This window comes from Oncorhynchus tshawytscha, linkage group LG08, assembly GCF_018296145.1.
Source record: "Oncorhynchus tshawytscha isolate Ot180627B linkage group LG08, Otsh_v2.0, whole genome shotgun sequence".
Taxonomy (NCBI): domain Eukaryota; kingdom Metazoa; phylum Chordata; class Actinopteri; order Salmoniformes; family Salmonidae; genus Oncorhynchus; species Oncorhynchus tshawytscha.
The window spans coordinates 57,592,097-57,617,543 of record NC_056436.1 but is presented as its reverse complement, the minus strand read 5'-3'; the positions used below and the strand labels follow the sequence as shown (position 1 = coordinate 57,617,543).

At 44.9% G+C, this 25,447-nt stretch overlaps 4 protein-coding genes across 11 annotated transcripts; 1 reads left to right on the top strand and 3 right to left on the bottom strand.

Annotated features, from left to right (window-relative positions):
* Positions 1-231: 231 nt before the first annotated feature.
* On the bottom strand, positions 232-4,972 carry LOC112256257 (mediator of RNA polymerase II transcription subunit 19-A-like). The gene is made up of 6 exons (XM_024429365.2): positions 4,508-4,972; positions 4,026-4,148; positions 3,742-3,875; positions 3,493-3,589; positions 3,285-3,379; positions 232-614 (listed from the first exon to the last, which is right to left on the bottom strand). The coding sequence occupies exons 1-6, from the start codon at positions 4,725-4,727 to the stop codon at positions 555-557; spliced, it is 729 nt and encodes a 242-aa protein (XP_024285133.2). The 5' UTR covers positions 4,728-4,972; the 3' UTR covers positions 232-554.
* A 565-nt stretch (positions 4,973-5,537) lies between these two features.
* On the top strand, positions 5,538-9,227 carry LOC112256258 (thioredoxin-related transmembrane protein 2-B). The gene is made up of 9 exons (XM_024429366.2): positions 5,538-5,898; positions 6,005-6,419; positions 6,525-6,585; positions 7,085-7,198; positions 7,471-7,547; positions 7,854-7,960; positions 8,115-8,180; positions 8,351-8,480; positions 8,591-9,227. The coding sequence occupies exons 2-9, from the start codon at positions 6,231-6,233 to the stop codon at positions 8,741-8,743; spliced, it is 897 nt and encodes a 298-aa protein (XP_024285134.1). The 5' UTR covers positions 5,538-5,898; positions 6,005-6,230; the 3' UTR covers positions 8,744-9,227.
* A 555-nt stretch (positions 9,228-9,782) lies between these two features.
* LOC112256259 (palmitoyltransferase ZDHHC5-B) lies at positions 9,783-20,470 on the bottom strand. 8 transcript variants are annotated; one of them, XM_024429370.2, is made up of 14 exons: positions 19,716-19,808; positions 19,469-19,569; positions 18,015-18,129; positions 16,797-16,991; positions 16,589-16,710; positions 16,355-16,512; positions 15,964-16,136; positions 15,110-15,212; positions 14,922-15,013; positions 14,559-14,691; positions 14,337-14,445; positions 14,122-14,228; positions 12,638-13,590; positions 9,783-12,109 (listed from the first exon to the last, which is right to left on the bottom strand). In XM_024429370.2, the coding sequence occupies exons 3-14, from the start codon at positions 18,035-18,037 to the stop codon at positions 12,004-12,006; spliced, it is 2,274 nt and encodes a 757-aa protein (XP_024285138.1). In that variant the 5' UTR covers positions 18,038-18,129; positions 19,469-19,569; positions 19,716-19,808; the 3' UTR covers positions 9,783-12,003. The 8 variants fall into 8 exon arrangements, 7 of the variants coding, with proteins under 7 accessions (XP_024285138.1, XP_042181606.1, XP_024285136.1 ...); XM_042325672.1 differs by having other exon boundaries at positions 19,474-19,569; XM_024429368.2 differs by lacking the exons at positions 19,469-19,569; positions 19,716-19,808 and adding an exon at positions 19,973-20,470.
* A 143-nt stretch (positions 20,471-20,613) lies between these two features.
* Positions 20,614-24,794, bottom strand: LOC112256261 (polyribonucleotide 5'-hydroxyl-kinase Clp1). The gene is made up of 6 exons (XM_042325673.1): positions 24,680-24,794; positions 22,781-23,058; positions 22,546-22,653; positions 22,329-22,448; positions 21,997-22,134; positions 20,614-21,848 (listed from the first exon to the last, which is right to left on the bottom strand). The coding sequence occupies exons 2-6, from the start codon at positions 23,054-23,056 to the stop codon at positions 21,153-21,155; spliced, it is 1,338 nt and encodes a 445-aa protein (XP_042181607.1). The 5' UTR covers positions 23,057-23,058; positions 24,680-24,794; the 3' UTR covers positions 20,614-21,152.
* Between the last annotated feature and the right edge of the window lie 653 nt (positions 24,795-25,447).

Sequence of the window (25,447 nt, the reverse complement as noted above, 5' to 3'; positions counted from 1 at the left end):
GTGTTTTGATATCCCTGACAATCTTCCAAGTTAGTACTATATTCTTCATTCATTATATTCATATTATAAATGTTGAATGGATGTTTTCAGATTGTAAACACACCGGTGCATATTCCTGACTTCGCTAGTTCCCCTTTACCTGGAGAAGAGTCCTGTGCCCAAGACTGAAACATATCACAAAAGGCAACCCTTGAGGCGTCAGGGAGAAAACCATGCCACAGACAAAGAGGATCAAGGCAGCATGGACAAAAACAGTTTATTGGAATATGTGGTCAGAAAATATCACAACCAAATGAAAAAGGGGAACATAACATACACTCATTCAGAATATCAGTGGCCTTCCGTCTCTCATCCTCGAACAATATTACACTGCTGACATCCAATCTACCACACACACACTCTGACGACACATAAGACTGTCTTTCCCCTCCCTGTCACACAAGCATAATCTCCCGTTATCTAAATACATACTCTCCTAAACATTTCCTGATTCTTCTAAACACACTCGTACCAGCTTCTCAAACACACACACACACTTGTTGTCTCTGTCTGGTCTATCGGAGGCTGTTGGGCTGAGAGCCAGCCAGGCCAGGGTGGTCCGGACTGTGGCGGTTCTGTAAGGACAGACAGAAACACTAGAAAAAGTGCCGATCCATAACCATTGGCTTCATCTCCAATAACCTCCCTCTGAACTCGCATCCCCCCGTATTGTGCACCACTGTTTATGTTCCCCCTGTATGCGCTCGTTTGATGCAATATGGAGATTTCAGTCCATTATGATGTTTTTATTGGGACAGTAAGTTTCCCCACATGCGCAACACACGTTGACCACACAAATGTTGATGTATAGCCAGCAATATGTTAAGTTAGCTAACTCAAAAGGTAGACAGCTAGCGTTTAGTCTCTAAAATTTGGGGAGTTTACTAACACACCGCATGTTTTCTGATTTAGAGCTTGTGATTCGCTAAGATCAAATAATGATAAATATGCTATTATTTAGTCAACTGTTTGCGCAATAGGCTGTTGGTCGACCAAAATGTATTTAGCCAAGCAGTAGCAAAAAAAATCTAATTAAAATACAAATCATGGTGTACAAGTCTGATTGGCTCCTGTCTGAGTGGACTAATCCATTGTGGAGGCCACGGGGCTGGCACAGTCAATCAGTCTAAGACGTGCTACTGAAATTGTATATGGTTATATTAAGTAGGAACAATGGTGCAACACCAATAAAAATATTATTGTATAACAGATGTGCTTTCTCCCACGTTGGATAGCGGTTGCTGTCCACGGTTCTGAAACATCAGTGCGCTGTTGAATTGGTGCCTTTTCTGAGACCATGTTGCTATGTGTATAATAGTAAAGTTAATCAGCATATTGATGTTGAGAACAATGCAGCAGAGGCAACAATGGAATGAGACAATAAAAAAAGCCAATGCCTTTACTGTCTAAGAAAAGTGAAGAGAGGAAACCAACTTAATTAGGTCTATAATCAATAGTCTAACTGTTAAATGTGCCTGCCTTTATAAATAATCCACAGTGTCCGTTTTTAAATCATTGCTTATGCTGTAATAAGCTTTTTTTCGTTAGACCAGCATCTCTGGTGTTAAATATAATGTATTTAGTGCTTTTTAAACTGTTCCAAATTGTCCTTTTTTAAATAATAATAACCACCCTCCTTTTTTCTTTATCTCCTTATGTTATTACTATTATTATAATCATAATTATAATAATAAGTAATGTCATTATCATTAGTAGGCTTATTATAAACTGGGTGGTTTGAGCCCTGATTGGCTGACAGCCGTGTCATATCAGACCGTATACCACGGGTATGACAAAATATGTATTTTTACTGCTCTAATTATGTTGTTAACCAGTTCATAAAAGCAATAAGGCACCTCAGGGGTTTGTGGTATATGGCCAATATACCACGGCTAAGGATTGTATCCAGACACTCTGCGTTGTGTCTAAGAACAGCCCTTAGCCGTGGTATATTGGCCATATACCACCCTCCTCGTGCCTTATTGCTTAAGTATATCAGCCTTGTATAACCACCATCAAGCTGTAGGCTTAAGAGCGCATCCTGTTTAGTCATAATACCGTAACTTACTTAGTTAGGCCTATATTTCAATACTTATATAGGCTACTGTCTCAATTTATTCATTCATGTCATCACACAGCATACGAGTCATTCATGATGTGAAATGCAATCAAGCATTTTTTTTGTTTTTAAATCAAATAAAGTGACCATTGAACAATTAGTGTAAAATATAAATAGGCCTAAATCTTTCCATTTTGGAAATTGCATTCACAAATGAATGCTACTGTTTTTAGTCTTTTCTGTAATCAAGGCTTTACCATTTAAAAAAATTAGTTACAGACTCTTTGGTACGCTTATACATTTATTTAGTGTTGTTTACACTGTTCTAAATGGTCAGACAAATGATATTGTAATCTACCAGCACCTGTTTGGCCCACACAGGCCTAATATACACGCAGTGCTTGCGCCATACCTTCTTTTTCTTGATCTCCAGTATTTTCCACAACTAGTCACATTTATTCCACACGTCTGTCTTTCCTCTTTACCTCCTGCACAAACAGTAAACATTCCCCCGTTTCGAGTTTGTCACGTCCTCTGCATCCATTTTGCTGTCACATGTGTTGCGGCGTTCAGAGTTCGTCATTACCAATTTATTGAGGTGATTATGATGTGCAATAGGTCAGGCCCTATTGGACACATGCATGCGAAGCATAGATATGTCACGTAAAGAGAGCACGGGTTGAAAGAATGTTTATCCTAAACAACTGAGGGATTTCGGGGCACAACTCTTCAGTCAGAAGTGACTAATTATGTTGCATCTTCAGCAACACAGACAGCGCTATACACACAGTTGATGTTCTGTGGTGGTCACTGCAGCAGGGAGACACACAACGGGTGCTAGTCACTCGCTGTCTCTAGTCATTCGTGTGTCTTAATTATTTCATCATACAGTTTGCTTAAAACATCAGACAAGCTCAGTGCATATAGTTGATTTAATTAAAATACATAGGTTGTGTCAATATATGGAAAAATACAAGTTTTAAAACCGGTCGAAAGAACAGACAAGTCTTGGTCGACAAATGTTTGTTTTTTTTGGGGGAAGCCCTAGTTCACTCCCACATTTGAGTCGTTGTTATTCCAGGCATATATGAGCAATTAGCCCGGGGACAAGGTTGCAGGCTTATAGGCCTCCTATATACCAACTTCGGTGCAAGAGATGGAGAAAGGGTCAGGGCAGCAGTCTTACCTTCTTCTTTTTCTTGTCTTTCTTTTTCTTCTTGCGGTCAGGGTCGTCATCTCTTTTCTTCTTCTTCTTCTTGGGGTCAGAGTCTGAGGGTGTCTCTGTGAAGACAGAAGGGTTTCAAAGGCTGAAGGGATGGTTGGTTGTGTGTGTGTGTGTGTGTGTGTGTGTGTGTGTGTGTGTGTGTGTGTATGTGTGTGTGTACATGCATTACCTTGCAGTATGGGATCCTGTGGTCGGTTGTGTTTGTGCTTATGCTTGCTCTTCTTCTTTGGAGGCTGGATGTGCATCAGCCGGTACTGCTCCGGTAGCTGGAACACAAACACACAGAGTAGATAACGTCTTAACATCGTCGTTAACAGTACAGAAATGATATGGAGGCCTAGTGTTGGATGAATAAAGTATCCTAAAAATTGGAGTATTGTGGTCAAAGGAAGGTGTGTGTGTGTATGTCTCTCTCTACCGGTCCGGTGTGCAGTCTGAAGCCGGTGAGGCTGGCTCCGGTCAGAGGGCTGAAGGAGTTGCCACACACTGGAGGCTTCTCTATCAGAGAGCGCAACGAACTGCCATCCTGGGTACCAGGCCAGTCTATCATACCTACAGACACAGGAAATAGGGAAAACAGACAATTTATTACAGAGAAAAGAGAGATGGGGGAAGAGGCAAGTGAGGTGGGATACTCAGCGGGATGGGTCCACAGAAATCACTTACAGACAGACATAGTAAAGGTGACGAAAGGTAGTTCACCTGGTAACTCTGGCAGGAAGTTGCTGAGCTTTTCCTTGACTTTCTTGCCACAGAACTTGTTGTAAGCGTGTTCCAGGTTGTAATGGGTGATGAGGTTGGTGTTGCCCGTAAGCTCATTGCCCACTGTGAGGCAAAGTTTTAAAAATACACGGTCAATTCAGTAACAAGATCCAGAGTTTGTCCACACGGACGTCAATGTCTCATACTACTAGGGTCCAGACTCCAGAGGGAGTAACTTGTGATGGCTAATGTAGGAAGTGCACTTCGAAATTGATATAGCAATATAACACACACACAAAACAGATTAACGTTCAACTAACCGCTGGGCTCTTAGTCAATAGCCAGCTAGCTCAGAAAGGCTAACGTTAGTTAATGTTATTATTAGAAAATAACCTAAGGGGCTTGCAAAAAATACTTCAAATCCTCCACTCGGGGACGAATAAACATATTACGTAGTGCCCACACTGAAATGTTAACTGTACCTGGTAGTTCTCGCAGTAAATAAAAAGGTTCGTTCATGGCTCCCGGTTTCCGTAGAGCAGGCCCCTCATCCCCGAGCTGAGGTGGCATCTGGGCCGCCATCGGGACTTGGTTAGGCGGCAGAGGGGGTGGTGGATTTCCCGGTCCAAATCCCAGAGACGATGATCGGGGAGGTCCCTGAGCATCATTTTGCCCATACAGAGTTGAAAACATTTCCGTCATATTTATTGCGAGTAATACATTTAAATAACTAATAAATCGATGTCTTCCTAAAGCGATACGGTTAGTTTTGTACACATGTGACTACAGACGAGAATCTGACAACAACTGCTTGACTAGTCTCTACTCCTTTGTGGTATAGTTGCATACTGTCATTGCATATTTTCCATTGGAGAAGTACCGTAATACCAGGAATATATTGGCCGACAAAATGTGTAATGACGGTGGCCTTGCTCCCCACTACAAAAGTGTGCGTTTCTAACGTCCATATTGTAACGACCCTGGGTTTATAAGCGCGGAAATCGACTCTGCAGCATGAGCATGCTTTTGCGGCACAGTCGATAGCGCGTCAGACCTCGGGCTAGAAGGTCGAGGGTTCGAGACCTGCTCCTTGCCTGTTTCATTACAATATAGTATACTTGATTAAGCACTCTTGCTACTAAATGAAGGCAAATGTGTTTTTTATTGGGTGTTTATTTAATGACAAAAACAGAGCACATAATAAAACAGAACTGGTATACTAAGTACAAAAATGTAGCATCTCAAGGAAGACACATTTCAGTTGAAGGCATTCAGTTGTACAACTAACTAGGTGTCCCCCTTTCCAATCTGCTTTAGTACAGGACTGTACTCAGGGTCATCGAAGGTCGCAGGTGGGCAGAGGGAGGAAGAGAGCGTATGGAACTCGCTAACAGACTCTCGCTCACTCATGTAATGGAGCTTCTTCTAGCTTGTTCAGCTGATCCAGTTTGCACCGTAGCTCCCCCCCCATCGATCAGTTTGTTGATGTCATCCAGTATAGGTGTCACACACGCACGCGTCAAAAGTCTAACAAAAGTCTACTTAAACCAAAGGGATGGTGCCCAACCTGGAAAGTCCTCTGTATATATTTTCTTAACTGCTTATGGATGTTCTCTGTCACCTGCGGATTCTTTTTATAGAACGGATTGAACGTGTGGACAAATATGTGAAAACTGACGACACATTCAGACAGATATAACGTTCGCTAGTTTCCCAAGGGTGCAACATTTTTTCAGCTCAACGTGATGTATGGCCAAATGTATTATTCATAAAATATGTACCTGGCATCGGATATAAACTTCTCTCTGCTCTTCTCCGTGACTTTGCTGAACAACAGTTGCCTGTTCCTCTGGGGTTCGGGTCCGTCTGACCGGTGAGAATAATTTCCTGTTGCATTACTAGACTGATCCTGTACTTTTAGCAACTTTGTGTGTTGTTTCACCAACTTCCTAATTTTTTTAACGTTCTTTATGTTTTAGAGTACCCGCTAGAAACCACCGTCTACGGAACGACAACAGGTACAAAAAAAGTTTTTGCTTTTCTGTCAGTGTCCGCATGCGCAGTTAAGTGTCATATGTCGCGCTCATTCACGTTGAGCAATCTTTGGTTGAGCTCTTGCTGCTTCAGCTGTCACCACTGAGGTATAATAAGAACGGCTGTCACTGTGCTCAACCCCCTTTCTTTCTCTTCTCATGCTGAGGGAACATGGGGTTGATCACCGGAGTTATTGCTTTCTTTTACCACTTACCTCAAATATACAAATGGCTATTCAAGCCTTATTACATCTTGTCTATATTGATGTCCGCCGCATTCCTCATACTTCGCAAGTGTCCGGGACTTTGCGAAAACCTCAACACAGAACGGGAGGACGGGAACCCATGCGACTTTGACTGGGTCAGTATCGGGTAGAGTTGCTCTTGCGCTAAATCTTGTGGGGTTTATTGTTACCGTAAATGTTGCAATACTTGCATGTAATATTATGGGGCCTATGTCTTACAGAGAGAAGTGGAGATTCTTATGTTTCTCAGTGCGATTGTCATGATGAAGAACAGAAGAGCCAGTAGGTGCAGGATGAAACACAAATACACACACATGCACACACAGGTCTGGCCATGTAGCCGGGGTGAGCCCACTGTTGTCACTGAACATCTCTCATAGGTTTACAGTATAAACAGTAAACATCAGAACAAACACATACACTGTTATTTCAATTTTCCCAACAAACCCGGTCCCTCACATCTTGTAAACCATCTCCCGAGATTACAGCACTCCCAAGGTTCATCTGCTTGTTCATTGGCTCTTGACAATGTGTTTGTTTTGTAAACATGAGAATACAGTTGTGAGGGGGGGGGGCACTGTTTATTTTGTTAACTCCTCCTACCCCCCTTCCCTATCCTTGAGTCTTATTATTGTTCTCTCTACTCATCCCCCAGTTTCTCCCTCCCCATCACTCTATTCATCCCCCAGTCTCTCTTGCCCCTCTCTCCCTACTCCTTCCCCCAGTCTCCCCCCCTCTCTGTTTCTCTGTCATGAACCCTAACCTTTCTCCTGTTCTCCAGTCACATTAGAGCAGCATGCAGGGAACCTGTTTATGTTCAGTAAGGTGGCCAACGTCATCCTCTTCTTCAGGCTGGACATCAGACTGGGCATCTTCTACTTCGCTCTGTGTATTGGTGAGCTGCTTGTCACACTGCCCTTCATGTCACTGCTCTCAGTCAGTTAATATGCATTATAACTAGTGACCAGAGGAAGTTGGTGCACTCCTTGTTAAGACAAGACAATGCTTGCTTCAGGGATGGATTTGCACTTCGACTTTACTGGTCAAAACCAACCAGTCTGTCTGTGCTCTGTGAGTGAATTTGACAGCATGTGTTAGGAGTTAGGGTTAGTACCAACTATATATTCTACAATGTCAAGAATGTTTCTGTTTCCTTTCCTGTCCAAGCATTCGTCATGACCTGTAAACCGCCACTCTACATGGGCCCAGAGTACATCAAGTACTTCAGTGAAAAGACCATAGATGTAAGTGGGGTGATCCAAGACTTGAGACGTGACAGCCATGAGTGTGAAGACTCGACGCCATACTGTAGGCTATTGAGTCTAGTTAACTGAGACTCTCATTACCATATTACTGTATGTGAGCATTAGATTTAGCTTATTTACAACAGGCTAAGTGTTGCTAATCCATGTTCTACTGCTCTAGTATCCATGCTTGCCAGCCTAGTGACAATACTATTAGTAGGGAGACACCTGGCTGGAAACCAGACAACTGATACAGTGATTGTGATCTACTCAGGTAATCTGATCTGGTCTAATCCCATTGGACAGGAGGAGCTGAATCATGATACTCGCGTGACGTGGATCGTTGAGTTCTATGCTAACTGGTCTCCCGAGTGCCAGTCCTTCGCCCCCGTCTTTGCCGACCTTTCCCTCAAGTTAGTATTCTTCCTGTTTCCTCTTTCGCTCCATCTCTCCTCGATCAGCGTGACTTCATCCCTCCTCTACTCTTCCTCCAGTGAAACACATCTTTCTAATGTTGTTGTGTTAACTAAACATGGCTGTCGCTTGTTCTCTTCCTCTGTTATGCAGGTATAACTGTGCAGGACTGCGGTTTGGGAAGATAGACGCTGGCCGGTACGGAGAGGTGGCTCAGAGGTAAGACTTTCCCTCTCTGATGTTGGTAGTGTCTCTTACAAACTACATTTTCACCAGAATGCAAAATTTTTTAATTTATATTGACATGCAGTCTACAGTCTGTCTAGAAGTTAGATGAGAAGGGGCCTCCTATTTCTATAGTCTGACACTTTTTCTGCCCTTCTCTGCAGGTACAAGGTTAGCACCTCCCCTCTGGCCAAGCAGCTCCCCACATTGGTGCTTTTCCAGTCAGGGCGGGAGGTCATGAGACGTCCAATGGTGGACAATAAGTGTCGAGCAGTGTCCTGGACTTTCAGCGAGGTGTGTTGTGTGGGGATCACTAATCTGTGTGTGTATGCGCGCCTTACTTTTTGAAGTGTGTGAATGGCTTTGGGTCCCCACTCACACCCGTTTGTCTCATTCTGTTCTAGGAGAACATCATCCGCGAGTTCAACCTGAACGAACTCTTCGAGGCATCAAAGAAGATAAAGGGTCGTGGCGAGAACAGCCCCTTACCACCAGAGGGCAGCGAAGAGCCTCAACCTGAACCGGACACCCCAGCAGAGAGCAAGAAAGACCAGTAGCAACTAAGGGAGAACAGGGACTAGATTCCTCTACCAGTCGTGCACACAGTTCACTGCTAGTCATATAATCTGCCCTTGTCTGTTATATCGCTGTTTTACTATCAGACTACTAGTATAAATTAATTCAAGACTTTGGGCAGAATGAGCCATCTAAAACGGAAACATCTAACCGTCCTAATTATTGATGCCTTAAGGTCCAATGCAGCAGTTCAATAGATTAAGATTATTCTGCGTAACAATGAAGTACCTAAATTGTGATCAATTTAAAACAAAATGGTTTAAAAAAAAAGAAACAAATAGCAAAATTCTTGCTTGAGAAATTTCTAAGACTTTCTGGGAGTGGTTTGAGTGGGGAAGGGAAAACTAGTTATTGGTACCCCACCCCACATAGCCTGGTTCCTTTCTAGGTTTCTTCCTAGGTTTTGGCCTTTGTAGGGAGTTTTTCCTAGCCACCGTGCTTCTACACCTGCATTGCTTGCTGTTTGGGGTTTTAGGCTGGGTTTCTGTACAGCACTTTGAGATATCAGCTGATGTACGAATGGCTATATAAATAAATTTGATTTTGATTTGATAGAGGTTTGGAACTAATTTACCACATGGTGATGTCACCATGGAAGGCCAAAACTCCCTCCCATCAAAACAGGCTGAAATTACAGTAATTCTTTTCAAACAGCTCCTACACTAAAAGGGCATTAACATTATTTTCACAATATTCTTCCAACCTCAGTGTAGAAATATATATAAAACACAGGAAAATCAAGTTGGATTGCACTGGGCCTTTAAATGATTTAAATGAAAATGCCTTACACTACCATCTGACTCATTCATCCATATTAGTTTTTCTGTGACTTTCAGTTCATTTGTTTTTTCATGTCCTGCTGCTTTTTGGGTCATATTTTTCAAGACCAAAGAATGAATTCAAAATGACAGTTTGTAGGCTATAATCTGTTCTGCCAAAAGTGAAATAAAACTGTTCAATGCTCTGAGACTCCCGTACGCTCTTGGCTGATCTTGGATTGAAGACAGACACGCTTTTCCGTCAGATTGACCTTTTATTCTGAGAAGACACCTTAAACTCTGAAGGCCATTTTGGAAATGTCTTCTCCATGTTCATCAGAAATATTTGACACTTTCCATTCAGCACAACCCACAACAATAGCAGCATTCTTATTTACTCACATATATTCTGTTGTTCTAAGCCCCCTTCCCCACCAGGAGAAAGTAAGACTCTCTAACCCTGTATGTCTGACTGCTTGTACTCATATAAACCAGGTGTGCATTTGACAAGGATATTCTCACACAAACACACAGAATCACATGCACACCTACTGTACACATGGGGAGGGGGTGCATACAAACACTGACTGTGGCCACACTGCTGTGTGATTGGTTGATAGTTTGTGTGCTTCAGAATTCCCTGAACATAAAACGTGCTACATTCAGCTAGCTTTGACATTCCAACTCTGTAGTGGGCTTGGATTAAACATACCACCTCCTCCTCTCAACCACACACACTCCTGACACACAAACACATCTTTCTGTTTCTGACTGTGCCTTCCTAAACCTATTCATGGGCAAAATGTTAACTGTACCATAAAGATTTTTTTTTTTAAACAACAGAAAGCAGATAAGGAAATCAAGAGGCCAGAATGTCAACAAAACCAATTAAAATATGAAATACAATATTTGTAAGAAATACTTTAAAATATATATTTTTAAACGCTTTGTTTTACTACGAACGGTCTCAAGGCAAAAAACGATCAAAACAGTCCTCAATTTCAAACCAACCCCGGCATCTGTCGCCTCCTAGACACACGTCATACATATACAAACAAAGAAAAAAATAGTACCTATATTTATATCACCCCCCAGAATTTGATTTGTTGGAATCTTCCAATTATATTAGAATCTAAGGACAAGGCACTATGATAGGGATGTGGTCTCTGGGTAGAAGTTACACTTCTGGGAATAGATTTAGAACCAGCTTACACTCCCTTAGTGCCCTAACAATTAGGGGCAAAAGGCCTCAATGTGTAGGGGCAACTTCCTCCAACTCCTGGATATAGAGATTGGTTTGGAATTGTGTTCAGAACTCAAAGGTTTTTCTGTCCGGTAAAATAAACATGACCCCTCACACTCTTAACATGTTTGGCTGACCATCCTTAAAGTTTTTCTAGCACTGATTGACAGAAAACATTTTGAACACCAAAATGACAGGCAAATCATTTAAAAGCTACGAAGAGAGAATTTGCATAATGTATCAATAATAAACATTTCTAGTGTACATTCAAAGAGGCGTGTACTGTATTTATGATTCGGAATAAACATTTTCTTTGTGGCTTTCAACATCCTCAGTGACGGGCCTCTTCTGCTGGCCGTCATATATACGATCACCAATCTCTTTGGATGAGAATTGCAGCGAGCTCTATGACTGGCTGATACAGCCATCAATCAAAACAAACGATTAGTCTAACTCACATTCATAGTCATTCACAAACCCCAAAACGCTATCTCCAGCATCTGAACAATTGACCCAATAATTCTTAAAGATTCTTTAGGCATTTATATAAAAAACAATATAAAAAAAAATCTTTATAAAACTCAAATTAAACTGTTTGCAGAGGTTGAGGCATCATCTCTGCAGTCTGAATATTCGCTGCAGACTAATTACATGGGTGATCCATTGTGATTGGTCCATCCATTTGAATGGGACAGGAAGTCTCGAACCACTGAGCGCCACAATTGGTCAACAGTCCATATGCGCCCTCTCAGGCTCCATACTGATTGGTTCAAATGCCCTCCTTTCCAGGATTATATTTTATCGTATAAATTCTCCATGTCCTAACGTTCCCGAAATAAATAATCTTTGTATATATGCGTTAAAGAGTTTAGTACCCAGCTGTCATAACAACGTTCATGTTATACAGTCTATGGCTCACAGACTGCGGAGAGGTTGTCCCATTCCATTACTGGTCAACATTCAGAGTTTCACTTCAGTCGCCATTCGATCCAATACGAAAGAAAGATCGGCAGTGAAAAGATGACCAGTGGCATTATAAAGATACTAAGGTCATTGAAGTACCAGTGAGCCAAACACTTCTGTTCCACTATCCACTCCATATTGACGAAGAGCAGAGGATAGTCCTTTCATTGTGTGCGTGCATGTGATTGAATAACCATCTCCAAGTCTCCTCAGAGTAAGAACATTGGAATCTGTCCAGTGGAACATTCTATCTTCGGCTGGGGCAGATGTCTGTCACTCAAACCGATATCTCATAGGTGGTCCCTCCAACGCCAGTCACCTTCTTCACCCCACCCACTGGTTTGGATGTGCTGTGATTGGCCAAGCCTGGGCGAGAGGTGGATCTGATTGTATAGGCGTTAGGAAAAGGGGAGGGGGTTAAGGATGTAGATAGGGGTGACAGAGGGAGGAGTGAGAAGAAGAGGTGAGTAGGTCTGATTCAAAAATAGACTAATAGAACAGGCCTTATGATAAGGTTACAAGAGTAGAAAGATCATTGAAAAGGAGGAAAAAGAGCCCAGAAATAGACAGTGAGAAAACAGTAGCATACTATAACTGCTCATGCTAACAAACACAATCACTCCTGTTTCACACACCTAAACACATACTTGCATGCCTCTATCAAGTAGACAGACTACAGATACAAACATCTATCCTACTACACAGTTATACCCGATCATGGGGTTTTTGATCAACTTTAAAAAGACAGACTCCTCATAGACAAACACACACACAATCCAGCAGAAACACACTGACATCAAGAGGAGGAAAAGGAAGACTCACACAGATCAGGGAGGAAGAGTGCTCATATAGATCAATCAGGGAGGAAGAGGATGAAGAGTAGCAGGCTCGTGGCTCAGATCTCTACTCACTGTGGAGCCTGGGTCACTCTGACTCCGCCCTCTCCCGACAAACTGCCTCCTCCCATTGGCCGAGCCTTGTGCTGGAGCCCTGCCTCCCCGGTGTAGGAGGGGGACTTCCTTAGGGAGGGGCCTCTGAGCGGGGGAGACACAGGGGGGTCTGGGGAACAGGCATGTGGGGAGGAGGGGGAAGGCTGTTCAGAGACGGGAGGAAGGGGGCGAATGGAGGAGGTGGCACGGAGGTGTGGGTGTCTGGAGTCCTGGTGGAGGAGGTGGTGCTGTGTCTCAGGGTGGGCAGCGTGTGGGGGATTCGGCGAGGGAGGGCTGAAGGCGCGGAGGTATGCCCTGTTGGGGGAGGAGAAAGAGGCAGAGCCCTGGAGCAGCTGGCCCTCTCTCTGCTGGGCCATCTGTGCTGAGAGGAAGGGTGAGGTGTACCCCTGCAAGGGCACGTCCCTGACCCCGGGGGGCGGCGAGGAGGTCATCGCCGGGGGAAACGCTGCAGGGGCGTGGGGCTTCTGTGGAGACAACTCGTGAGCGGCCGACTCAAACTCAGGGCTCTCGGACGGCGTCAGCAGGCTGTCGTAGGACAGGCTGCCGTTCTGAGGTGTCTGATTGGCCAGGCTCTTGTAGCTGGTGTCGGTGGTGCCCTCTGATTGGAGCGTGCCCAGAGTATTATGGTGTGTGTGGGCAGAACGCATGCTGGAGGAGTGAGAACCACCGGTGGACAGGACCAGAGAGGAGGGGTAAGAAGTGTACGACCGCCCCCCTAGGGAGTACCCGGAGATACCCCCCGCAACCTCCCCACCCGTCCCACTGGACCCCCCGGGGCCTTCGCCCCTCTCCCCTCCACGTGCCGCCAAACCAATTACCGACCCCCCATCCAGGCTGCTGGGCTCAGACCGATAGCTGGCCTGGCGACTCGACTGGAGAATGGAGGGGGAGTCCAGACTGTCCCCACGAATCATCTGGAGAGCGAGAGATAGAGAGAGGCAAGGAGAGCAGTGAGAGGTAGTGAAGGTAGAATGAAGAGAGGGAGGGAGGGAGGGTGGAAACATATGTTACAAAAGGGATTACTTTGAGGAGACATTCCTCAACAGAAGACAACAGACACTTCTACAGAGAGCCAGCAAGACGGAGGACTTCTGGGGAATCACACGATCAAGACCACTAACATCAGCACCACAAGAACAAACACCTCAGAAGATACAGGCATTGGAAGTAGATGGAGTCACGAGCACAGACCTTTTCACAGACATTCACGACACACACAGAGAGATGACACTAACAGACTTACTCATCAACCGATGGCCACTGAGCGATCAATTCAAAGTAAAAGAAAGGGGGGTGGAGTTAAGCACAAAGGAAAGAAGGGACAGGACCCAAGAGGGGCCTGTCAGAAACCTCTGCTCGTCCCACCTGGATGCCCTCGGCTTAACCATTCTACAGCTGATCCATCAACTGATTTGACCTTTTGTTTAACGTGTGTGTACGTGTACCTTGTTTGGGTGTGTCAGAGCTGTGTGGTTCCTCTGTGGGCTGCTATAGGCCGGCCGGTACTTGTACATAGAGGGAGTGGACGGACCTTCAGACAGCAAGCTGCTTTCTGAGGAAAAAAAAGATGTCTATATATAAAAAACAGTGTTACAAACTAGACAGCACATCCGTGTGGGATACTTGAGCGAGTGTGTGTGCGCGTGCGTTCACTGCTCACCCTCTGTGTCTGCGCGGGGCAGGCCAGGGTAGCGGACCTCCGGTTTGGGAGGAGGTGGAGGCTCTGCATCTGCTGACTGGCTCTCCATCTGCTCCAAACTGCTCTTAGACTGACAGGGACAGGAAAGGGACAAGACTGTTCATATGACACAAATGAGAGCGAGCGCTGCATCTGTGAAAACCCCTGTATGTTAGATCTGTGTGTGTGTGTGTGTGTGTGTACCCGGCTGCTGTGGTGGTCGTTCTGGATGCCGTTGTCCAGGACTTTGGCCTCTAGCTGCGCCTCGGAGAGAGGAGGACGGAGAAAGGGAGGATGCACCTCCACTGTCTGCTTCCCCCGCCACCGCCCCACGTACCTGACAGACGGGAAAACACATGAATGACCCTAAACTTACCACTGAAACACAAACGTCATACTCCATTACACACACACACACACACATATATATATTGTTAGATATTTTACTTAGTTAACAACCATAACTCTTAAGCTACACTGAGTTGTCCCCCCCCCGAGGGTCTTGTTCAACCAGAAGCTGCAACAGCAGAGGACAACAGGAGGAATGAAGGAGAGATGGTCACTAACCTGGGAGCCTGAGAGCTACAGAGCACGTGCGAGACGTTCCTAAGACAGCCATTGGTGAAAGGGTTAACTCCACCCCTAAACTTCCCTGTAACCTGAGAGAGCGAGAGACACAGAGAGAGAATCCATTTTTAGATAATCTGGATCATGTTGGCCCTCTCAGAGGAGCACACCCAGATAGACAGACGTACCTGCTCGTTAGTGGTCCTACCCCGAGCTACCAGTACCATGTGGAAACCAGTAAGACCTGCTACTGGGATAAAGAAGAGACCAGCGGTACACATCGTAGCCATACTGGGAACACACAGTCAAGGACACAACCTAAATCAGCGCATCAACAAGACTGTGTGTGTCTATGGTCGTGTCTACACTTGACACTTACATGTGACTTCTGCTATCAGAATAGGAAGATCGCATTGAAAAGACGGGTTTAGACGCACAAAAGTGGCTTTGTGGTCTGATTGTGTTCAGATCTGTCTGACCACTTCAGGAGCTGGTCAGAGATGCATTGTGTGTGGATTTCTCCTCAGTCTGGACACAATCAGGCTACCAAAAGCATATAGAGTGGGCGACATCATCAGCGCTCCTCCCACAAGTCTCCACAAAAATTGTGTTTTGGGACAGAGAGGCACCTTTTCATTATAACGAGGAAATACGTTCCTAGCGTGTGAGGAACGTGTTTGCTGGACTCCTAAATGCTAACCAGCTAGCTAACTAAAAAACTTATATATTTTTGTTTGGCTAAAGTTATGCTGACCTATTTTCAATCCCTTTAGCGTTGCTTGCTAGCTAACAGAGGTTAGCCGGCTAGTTAGCTACAGTAGTTAGCTACTGCCATCGGTTGCTGTTGCGGTATCATATTTAGCCTATTCCACCGTTTGTAGAATGGATACCGGAATTTGAATATAGCGCGGGAAAAGGGAATCCGGACACACTGTGGACACATTTAAATGTAGGTGTAGATGCATGATGAGATCAGAACTCCATGATCAGAACACTAAAGCTACATGAACCTGTCAGGTCTAGACACGGCCTATAAGGATACGTGACAGAGGAGTGAACACTGTCCAGCTGGTGCTGGTGCTGGAGGATGTACAGCAGGCCGAAGCCAAACACTCCCATGATGTGGATCGTCAGGGACAACAGGAACAGGAAGAAGTGACGGTAGTTCCTGCGCCCGATACAGTTGTTCACCCACGGGCAGTGGTGGTCAAAGTCCTGCCACACACACACACACACACACACACACACACACACACACACACACATCAAACGGTCACAAAACGGTCAAGAAATAAGACAACACAAAATACCTGATGTTTTGCTGATATTTCTACAGCTGCCTCTGACAACTTGTTACGACACAGTTGTCACCTGTCATACCGCGTGTAATGTTAGCACGGTGGCAGTCTGGAGTAGTGTGTGTGTGTGTTTACCTCCACACAGTTGTCACACACAGAGCAGTGTGAACAGCGGGGCGGTCTGTAGAAACGGCAGCTGGAGCACCACTTCATCCGGACCTGAATGCCCTTAACTTCCACCGTTTTATAGAGCGGAGCGCGGAAATCATCCTCTTTATCCTCATCCTCTTCCGCTGTGAACACACACACACTGAAACACTTTCTTTACACCTTATTAAGACAGGCATCTCTAACACACACTCTGCTTACCTCTGGGAAAGACCCCTGGGTCCATAAAGGTGGCCATGCAGAAGTTGGCGAGGGTGAAGAGGAAGACCACAGCGTTATAGATGGGAATGACGGAGGAGACATGCTCTGACAACCACGGACACCTGGAGGGAGAGGGATGGGGTGAGAGACAGAATTTTTATATGGAATTCAGTGTGTGTGTTTGTGTGTGTGTGTGAGTGTCACTCACGTGAAGCAGAAGAAGAGCGTGGTGGAGCCGACCAGGAAAGTGGTTGCCGCAGAGACGGGAACGAAGCGACTGGGTCGGAACGGGCAGGGAGGAGAGGCGGCGGGGCCACCCACCTCCCCACCTAGTCCCCCACTACTGAACCCCGGCATCAGAGGGAGGGAGAGAGGAGGAGGGAGCGAGGTAGAAGAGGTATATCTAAAGAGAAGGATGTTGGAAAGGTCAGAGGGAAGACCTCAGTGTCCGTATGGGATAAGGGGGCATGATGGTAGATGGGAAGGGTCTTAGGTAGCAGAAATAGTATTTTTAAAGAAAGCAGCCATTTGGGAGAAACGTCTTAAGGTAGCCAGATATTTGCACTTTGGCCATAAAAACCACTTAAACTTAAATACTTATTTTATAGTAAAGTCTACACCTTTGTTTGCATATGTGTAGATCTTTGCAGGTATATCTACAGCTAGCTAGATAGCTAGCTATACATTTTACATATTTTGAAAACAAAACTATACAATATCATACAAATATAATTGCAACTTTTTAAAAAATATTTCTGTGTGGCTTTCATGTAACCTTATTTGGTGCAACAATATACATAAATCAACCAAATCTTTCCTGTCTACTGCAACAAAGACCCACAAGGGCACACACAATTAACTGCTTTTACAAATACTTCCTGACCTGGTGAGACAACAAACCAACCCTAACCCTCCACAGGGATCAAAACCTACATCTATCACTACTATTTACAAACTCTCTTGTAAGGGGCAGAAATTAGGAGGTTGTAGCAGGACTGCCTGTAAAACAACAGAACAGGGGTGTCTAGCAGAGCAGTGACCATCCACTGAACTCTGGTCTTGTACAAGGTGTATCTAGGCACTGAGTGTGTGTGTGTGAGACAATGTGATTGGGTGAGACAGAAAAGTGTGACAGAATGCTTGCAAAGAGGATAGTTCCAGGGTCTATATTCTGGGGAGGCAGCCGTTGGGACAAAAAAATCAAATAAAAAATCCAAGCCCGCATGCAGCTTTAAAAAAAGCCTGTATACAAAAGCTCTCAAATGTTGTATACACTATTCAGTACTCTGTCCGTCTAAGAGAGCATTCATATCCACAGGTGAGATCAGTCTTGTCTGATCAACTTGGTCAATTAGCTGTTTTTTTTAGCTGTTTGTTTTAGTCTTTGTAACAGTGCAGGTAAAACCCATCCCATCTCTGAAACCACCGTAGACACGCCTCCTTTCCCATGATGCCACGCAGAAAGAGGAAGCCACTCAGACAACTGCAGGTCGTCTCAGTCCAGTGTTCTAGCACACGGTTGTTGTATATGACAGCACCTCCTGAAACACATGGAAACAGAGGGCATGTTACACAACTACTAGATTACATCAATAGCATTAACCAACACCACAAGCGTCAACCATTAGTAATTACACACACAAAACCACAAACACGAATGCAGCCAATAACAACATATTGTTGCAAGGTGTGACAATAACGTGTTCTTTGCATAGCTAGTTGTTGAACGCCACAGAAGTGTGTGTACGTCTAGGGAGTGGCAGGTCGTGTGTTGAAACCTGACAATTATGTCAACTGTACTCCATCTTCATTTCCCAGTAGTGACTAACGAGGTCAAAACGGGTATCTAAAAGCGTTGCTCACGCTCTCTCTCTCTCACACACGTATTCATAAATATACAACAGCACACTCATCCACACAGATCTCATGTAACACCTGCGGGAAAAGTCCTGTTCCGTTAGAACACTGAAAACGGTTCTAAGGCAATGGTGGAACCTGAGCATTAGAACACACCTCTACTACAACCTTCAACAACCTAGCTAGCTATTCTACACACCCCCATCTATGGCAGAGGCGCACAAAAGTACATACCGGTACAATCAACAACACCTGACATACAAAATATTCTGTAGATAATATATTTAAAGCAAACACTACATATCTTATTAGCACTAAAACAACCCTAAGCCTTCTCTACACGGACCGTGTCTGTATCTGTGAAAACAGGCTGCTGAATGTTGGAGGTCGTGTGACCTACTGTTAGCAGACGACTAATCATCTCCATGCAGCACACACATCAAATCCCCCTGATTTAAACGGCTTCTTAATCCTGAAATATCCCTGTTCAGCAGAGTAACATTACCCTGCCTTTGCCCCTGTCACGTTAGCTTCCAAACATTATGTCTGTTAGTGACGAGTCTGACAGCCAGCACTTCACTTCTATCAAGTCTGCTAACACAAACTATAAAGTGTCCGATTGCATGCTCCATCGTCGATGCTAAACACAGCCTGTCAGCTAACCATGTTCTACAGGAGATGCTAGGTATGTAGCTAGTTAGCTGGCTACATAGGCATTGTAATTGTGTCCCAATGAATCTGTACATGTACGTTTATTTTACGCCTGCTGCGATGGGTTAGTGTACATGTGACAAAATTAAAAGACAAGGGGATAATTACTACGCATTTTGAGAACTGTTGGGACTCGAAAGTTACGTGAAACTGTAACCCCCAGTATAAAAAAGTGACCTAGCCTAACGTTCGTTACTCCTTAGTCCAAGGACCTTATGTTGTTAAGGCGAATTGGCTCTGGTTTCTAGAAACACAAAACCCTCTACTTTCATATCACATTAAAACAATTTCACAATTGCAAAATGCACTTACTGTACCGGGTTAACAGTTGCAGCGGACAGTATTTTTCAGTGACATGTTTGTGGCGTTTGTCTTCCGTTTACACAGGTGTTCGGATTCGCAGATAACGTTAGCTGTGTGCGTAAACAAACACTAACATGGAAATATGGCCGTGTGGGAACCCAAACGCTATGAAGTTGTGTAACAATTTAACCTTTTGTTTGAAAAATATTAATATTTGATGTTAAAAGATAAGGTCATTATGCTTCAAAAATCGTACCGCAAGCGAATCGTTTTCATGTTCAGACCGAGTGTCGTTAAAGATACTCCCCCGCACAGAAGACGCCTTCGTCCAATGACTCGTTATGTATAATGGAACAGATAGTCCTGATCAAGGAATACATGTTAGCTGACTAGCTAGCCAAACCAGGGCAAGTTTGTCGCGACGACCTGTGTTTGATCACCGCTTGAGACAGAACTATAAACAATCAGTTACTTGAATATTGGGGAAAGCAGTTCACCAAAAACAGGGCATACCTGACATCCAGGGCTGATGTTTTCAAGTTCTTAATATTTGGGTGAGTTTCGAGTCCCGAGGCTAGTTAGCTACTAGCTAGGCCATTGGGGGGGGGTTACTTTACGCTGGCCCGTGTTGAACCAGGCACAAACCCATCACGGCATCCGGAGGAGCGCCCTTCTCAAATCGAACAGTAATCGTGCAACGTCCAGAAACATTTTCCATAAAATAAATGTTTCAATTTAACTCGTTTTAATTTGGAAGATAGATTTAACAATCACTTTTGCATGGGAAACAGAATCCTAATAATTACATTAATTTTATTTTGGGCCGACCCCCGTTGGACAGAGCGGGGCACCTGGCGCCAGGTCGGTTCCAAATCGAATACAATCAACTTTCAGCCGGTGCAAAACACACCTGCGCCCGGGCGAGATAAATCAAACCCCCTCAATGTTGGCACGCCGGAACTCGCTCCTTTAGGTGGGACGTTTGTCCAATCAGTGATTGAGATTAGCGTCATTCCCACAAATCTCTTGGCCTTCGCGGGTGAGTCGGTATGCGTATGAGGGACAACATTTGAAAGCTTTCAACATGTCTGAGGTCGCTCAGGATAGTGGTCTGTTATCTAAAGCAGGTTAAAGAGTCATATCTAAAACATTGCTGGAAATGGCACATTTTATTTAAAAATGTATTTTCACAATAAAAACAATCATACCAAACAGTCTTGTGTGGGAAAACAACTTGAGAGAACTGATATAAAACCAAGTCCAGTTTCTGTACATTGGAATTAACAAGTTGAATGAAAAAATATTTACAGCCGTTTTCCCTCCTCCCTCAACTCCATTCCTCTCCACCCAACACTAAACCCCTCCCTCCTCTATTCAACACTCTCCACCCAACACTTGTGCAGTCTTTCATCTCTCCCTTATCAGTTGAGTGTGAAGCCAAATATTGACAGAACAGATACCACTCTCCTAGTCTAGGTACCACTCTGTTAAGCTATCCTTCCAACCCTTGTCATATGCCAAAGATAGATTTTTGGTACAAGGAGTGTAATGTTAGCTAAACAGAGCAAGCAGGCTACTGCTCTGCTGCCCCAAACTCTGTGCTACTGAAAATAAACTCCTTGACAAGAGCCATCAGGTTTCAGACATACTGCATCTCTCGCTCTTCCTCTGGCGTTTTCCTCTCTCTCCTCCTCTATTTGAGGTCGATAAAGCGAATGTCCATGATGAGCAGTGTGTGTCTGGGGAGGGGTCTTGGGGCGGGCGAGAGCACAGTCATCACCTGTGCCTGTGTGTCCACGTTAGTCACCACAATGAACCCACACACCGGGCTCTCCAGCAAGCCCCTGCGCACCCCCCCAGCCACCTCTTCCCCCTCATCGGCACAGCTTACGCTCAGTACGTGGTGCGTGAGATCGCGACCTGGGGTCACAGGGACAAGCTTCAGCTGGGTGTCGTCCTGCGACATCCCCAGAGGAAGGCACGAATCCGGGATGGATGGCGCTCCGATCTTGTAGATGCGCACGTCAGAAAAGCGCACGTCGAAGGCGTGAGGGTAGAACGAGACACCGCGGAAACCGTAGAAGTACTCCCGGATCTTGTCGTCCCGAGCCTCGCGCCGGCAGTCTTTGGAGCGCTCCACGACCCCTCCGGATTTGGGTAACAGCACGACTCGGACGAAATGCGGCAGGTCCCGCTTCAGCTCGTTGTAGAGCCTCTCCTGGTCCAGCACCAGAACCACATCCACCTCAAAGGCTGAGGCGCAGTGGACCAGGGCCTGGTAGCCAGAACCCTTTACCCATCCACAGGTGTTGATGATGCAGCCGCCCACACTGGCTTTCCTGTTCACCTCACAGCGCTGGGAAAACACCTCAGCCAGACATGATGTCAACTAGGAGGGAGGGAGAGAGAAAGAGAGAAATGGATGGGGAAGAAAGAGTGAGAAAGATTACATACACCAGGGGGAAAAAGTCCATTACAAAGTTCTGGGTTCATATAACCTAATGCCATAACCAGAGGTGATCAGTGTCATCTTTCACCTTGTTGTAGAGTTTGATGTTGGTTCCTGGTGTGGTGGAGCCAAAGTGGTAGACCAGCGGAGCCTGTACTGAGTACCCCTCCTCCACGTCAGCGGGACGCTCAATACACAGCGCTGACATTGTGCCCGGGACTGACACCTGACAGGAAAGCATCACGTCATCAACAGCACTAACCAGACACAGCCAGTCAACACCATCACAGAAGCATGATTCATTTCAATATTACATGCAATTATCCTTATTAGCATAATAGCAGTGATAGTAGAGGGGAACAGTAGCAAAGAGGCGATATGCACGCCTCCATCCACAGAGACAACATATTCATGTCTCACCCCACTCTGGCCCACGTCGAGCTCCACCAGTGTAGGCCTCCTGCCCAGTCTGACAGCGTAGCTCAGCAACAGCCTGCAAACCGTCGACTTCCCCACGTCTGTAGGCCCCACCACCATCACCTGGGGGACAACGTTGAAGCAACGTTTACACAACAAGCGAGCATACACACACTGACCAAGGGCCACTTCTCACAAACAGACACAGCCGAACACTGACCCGTGGGCCCCTTTCGTTGTCTCTCTCCGCCTGTCGTCTCATCTGTTCCAGTGCGGCGTGGGTGTTCAGGTAGAGCAGCATGGGTGTGTCCTTTGATACGTACGCCACCTAGAAGAGAGCAAGATCAACATATTTCTGCATCCTTCACTCCTAGCAGTGGCAGATACCAAGGCAGACGTTTCAGCCATGCACATATCCCCCTCCATTCATTGGTTACTCCTCCACAGCCTCTCACCTCTGTCTTCCCTGAGAGAGAAACACTGCAGCCCTGCCAGGTGAACACAGCGATCTTGGAGCCCGGTGGGAACGTGTACTTCTTGTTGCGGTTGAGCTCTGAACCAAAGACTTCAGCCAATCCCGTGAGCAGCTCCAGCTGCACCTTCTCCCCAGCCTCCACCTCGAACCGCAGCTCTGTCTCTTTCTCCAGGTCAAACCTCGTCCCCCCCCCACCAGCACCCGCCCCAGCCCCCGCAGCCTCCTCACCAGTCTTCTCTGGGCCCTCAGTCGCCATGGCTGTACAGAGACAAAGGTTCGATTTAGCCTCAACAACACTGATACTTCACCGACATGGCTGCTTCAACTCTGCCATGTGATAAGTTGAATTCAGTCGAATTGAAGCAACAGCCACTAGTATGCACGGTCCAATAGTATCCACATCACTTTCATGTGCATATCAGGTGGCATCTGTAATCAGCTAGCGAAATAAAATTTAGCCTTAACGGCGAGCGGGGCTGCAGACCCTGATTAGTCTTGTGTTGTTATATTTGTACATTTGTTACAGTGGAGCAGAGCGAGCAAAGTTGATACATTGTATCATTTCATCATGTGTTATAAGTACACTGTCATGCAACCTCTGAGTGCCAGAGAGGGGAAATTGAGCACAGCTTCACCACAGGCATGCTTGCAGCAGAAAAGACGCCTTGTCGCTAGCCTAAACATTTTTTTTTAAATACACCTATATTACCAGAGATACCTTTTCTCTCTATCGGGAATCACACTCATTTGATGTAATTTCACAAACCATGTCACGGTCCGCTAATTATTGGTTTGATAATGTTTTTCAGTCATGTTACATAGCTAGCTAACCACCTAGTAACTTCACAGTAGGTCTAGGCAACTGAGATGTTTTATTTAACTCAGCAAGTCTTATGAACAAATTCTTATTTACAATGACGACCTACCACGACCAAGACCAAACACGGCCGGTTGTGATACCTGGAATCGAACCAGGGTCTCTAGTGACACCTCTAGCACTGAGATGCAGTACCTTAGACGGCTTCGCCACTGAATGGCAGAGGAAGAAAGAAAAAGGGCATGCTACTCATGAAATGTGCTTCAACGATTCATATAGGCCTAATGAAAACCTAAGCTAAATAAAAAAATGTATTTTTGGTGCTCCTTAATTTGTTTGACACCTAATGTTTCAAAGTTGAGAGCAGTGTGTGTTTGTGGTAGAGAGGGAGACAGTATGTGAGGGAGATGTGTGTGTTAACTGAAGAGTAAAGGTTTTATGCAGTGTTTTCCCTTACTGCCACAATGACACGCAGATCATTATGCATGTAAAGTTATATTCCTTCCTTCCTCCCATTCCTCCAGCCAAATCACAGGTAGGCCTATACAAATATGAGCAAATCAGCCATTCTGTTCAGTATTCTATAATACACTGAACAGTGTAAAGTTAAATTCAACGTGTTGTACTGAGTAGAAGTACGACTTTCAGTGACAGGTTTCTGCGTAACACATAAGAAGAATGTCCGGGGACGGGGCGAACAGGACAATAGCCCCCCCCAAAAAAGCAGAACAGTAACGCGTGCCAATCATTTACAACACGTAGCATAAATTACATGTTGAGAAGCTACAAATACGTTGATCAAGAGGAGTGTTTCTTTCTACCTTTATATATGAACAACTTGAAACGGATAGGTACAAAAAAGTGAGCGTATTAAGTCCAATATCATGCGAAAAGTAAATAACAATGCTAGCTAATGTTAGCATGTAGGCCAGCTATCCGGCAATGCCTGGCTAGAACCGTACCAGCGCAAACCTGCTGAATGCATAGAACTGAGATTTTATATATTTATATATATTTTTTTTAGATAATCGTTGGTGCCAACATACTACATTTGCTACTTACAGGATAAGTGATTGGTCCTAAATTCGTTTTCAAAGCGTCCTCCACCTCACCGGAAGACCACCATAGAACGATAGTCCGACAGACGTCATTTTTCTTAGAACCAATCAGCGTTTGTGATTGTGTGGCTCGTTGACGCGTTTAAAAAAAGTATGAAATCCGGTTGATTTAATTTGCGGTGCTGTTGTTGAAGCACAAAAGCCTATGCATGCACACATTCCATACTTTTCGAAGCAAAGACAGGAGAACAGTATACAAACAAAGCAGCTTTATTCTCCATAGATTGAAATATATATATATATATATAAAAAATATATATATATTAAAAAACATTAGATAAGACATCTCACATTGGAAATTGATGAGTGGACAATCAGCAATAGCAGCAAATTTAATGAACAAAAATACATCCCTGTTAGTGAGCATTTCTCCTTTGCCAAGATAATCCATCCACCTGACAGGTGTGGCATATCAAGAAGCTGATTAAACAGTATGATCATTACACAGGTGCATCTTGTGCTGGGGACAATAAAAGTCAGCTCTAAAATGTGCAATTTTGTCACGTGACACAATGCCACAGATGTCTCACGGTTTGAGGGAGTGTGCAATTGGCATGCAGACTGGAGGAATGTCCACTGGAGCTGTTGCCAGAGAATTTAATGTACATTTCTCTACCATAAGCTGCCAGCCACTGTCATGCTGGGGACGTATGCTCTTCACGGATGAATCCTGGTTTCAACTGTACCGGGCAGATGCCAGACAGTGTGTATG

Excerpts from the sequence above, each read along its gene's own strand:
- LOC112256257 (XM_024429365.2), bottom strand. The coding sequence starts at position 4,727 with ATGACGGAAATGTTTTCAACTCTGTATGGGCAAAATGATGCTCAGGGA. Across the intron at positions 3,876-4,025 it reads CTTCCTGCCAGAGTTACCAG|GTATGATAGACTGGCCTGGT; the intron begins GTGAACTACCTT and ends CTGTGTCTGTAG. Across the intron at positions 3,590-3,741 it reads TCAGACTGCACACCGGACCG|CTACCGGAGCAGTACCGGCT; the intron begins GTAGAGAGAGAC and ends TTTGTGTTCCAG.
- LOC112256258 (XM_024429366.2), top strand. The coding sequence starts at position 6,231 with ATGGGGTTGATCACCGGAGTTATTGCTTTCTTTTACCACTTACCTCAA. Across the intron at positions 6,420-6,524 it reads ACCCATGCGACTTTGACTGG|AGAGAAGTGGAGATTCTTAT; the intron begins GTCAGTATCGGG and ends TATGTCTTACAG. Across the intron at positions 8,181-8,350 it reads TACGGAGAGGTGGCTCAGAG|GTACAAGGTTAGCACCTCCC; the intron begins GTAAGACTTTCC and ends CCTTCTCTGCAG.
- LOC112256259 (XM_024429368.2), bottom strand. Across the intron at positions 16,992-18,014 it reads GGAAAGGAGGCGTGTCTACG|ATATACCTCTTCTACCTCGC; the intron begins GTGGTTTCAGAG and ends CCTTCTCTTTAG. Across the intron at positions 14,229-14,336 it reads GCCCCGCGCAGACACAGAGG|AAAGCAGCTTGCTGTCTGAA; the intron begins GTGAGCAGTGAA and ends TTTTTTCCTCAG.
- LOC112256261 (XM_042325673.1), bottom strand. The coding sequence starts at position 23,056 with ATGGCGACTGAGGGCCCAGAGAAGACTGGTGAGGAGGCTGCGGGGGCT. Across the intron at positions 22,654-22,780 it reads CTCTCTCAGGGAAGACAGAG|GTGGCGTACGTATCAAAGGA; the intron begins GTGAGAGGCTGT and ends GCTCTCTTCTAG. Across the intron at positions 22,449-22,545 it reads ACAACGAAAGGGGCCCACGG|GTGATGGTGGTGGGGCCTAC; the intron begins GTCAGTGTTCGG and ends GTTGTCCCCCAG.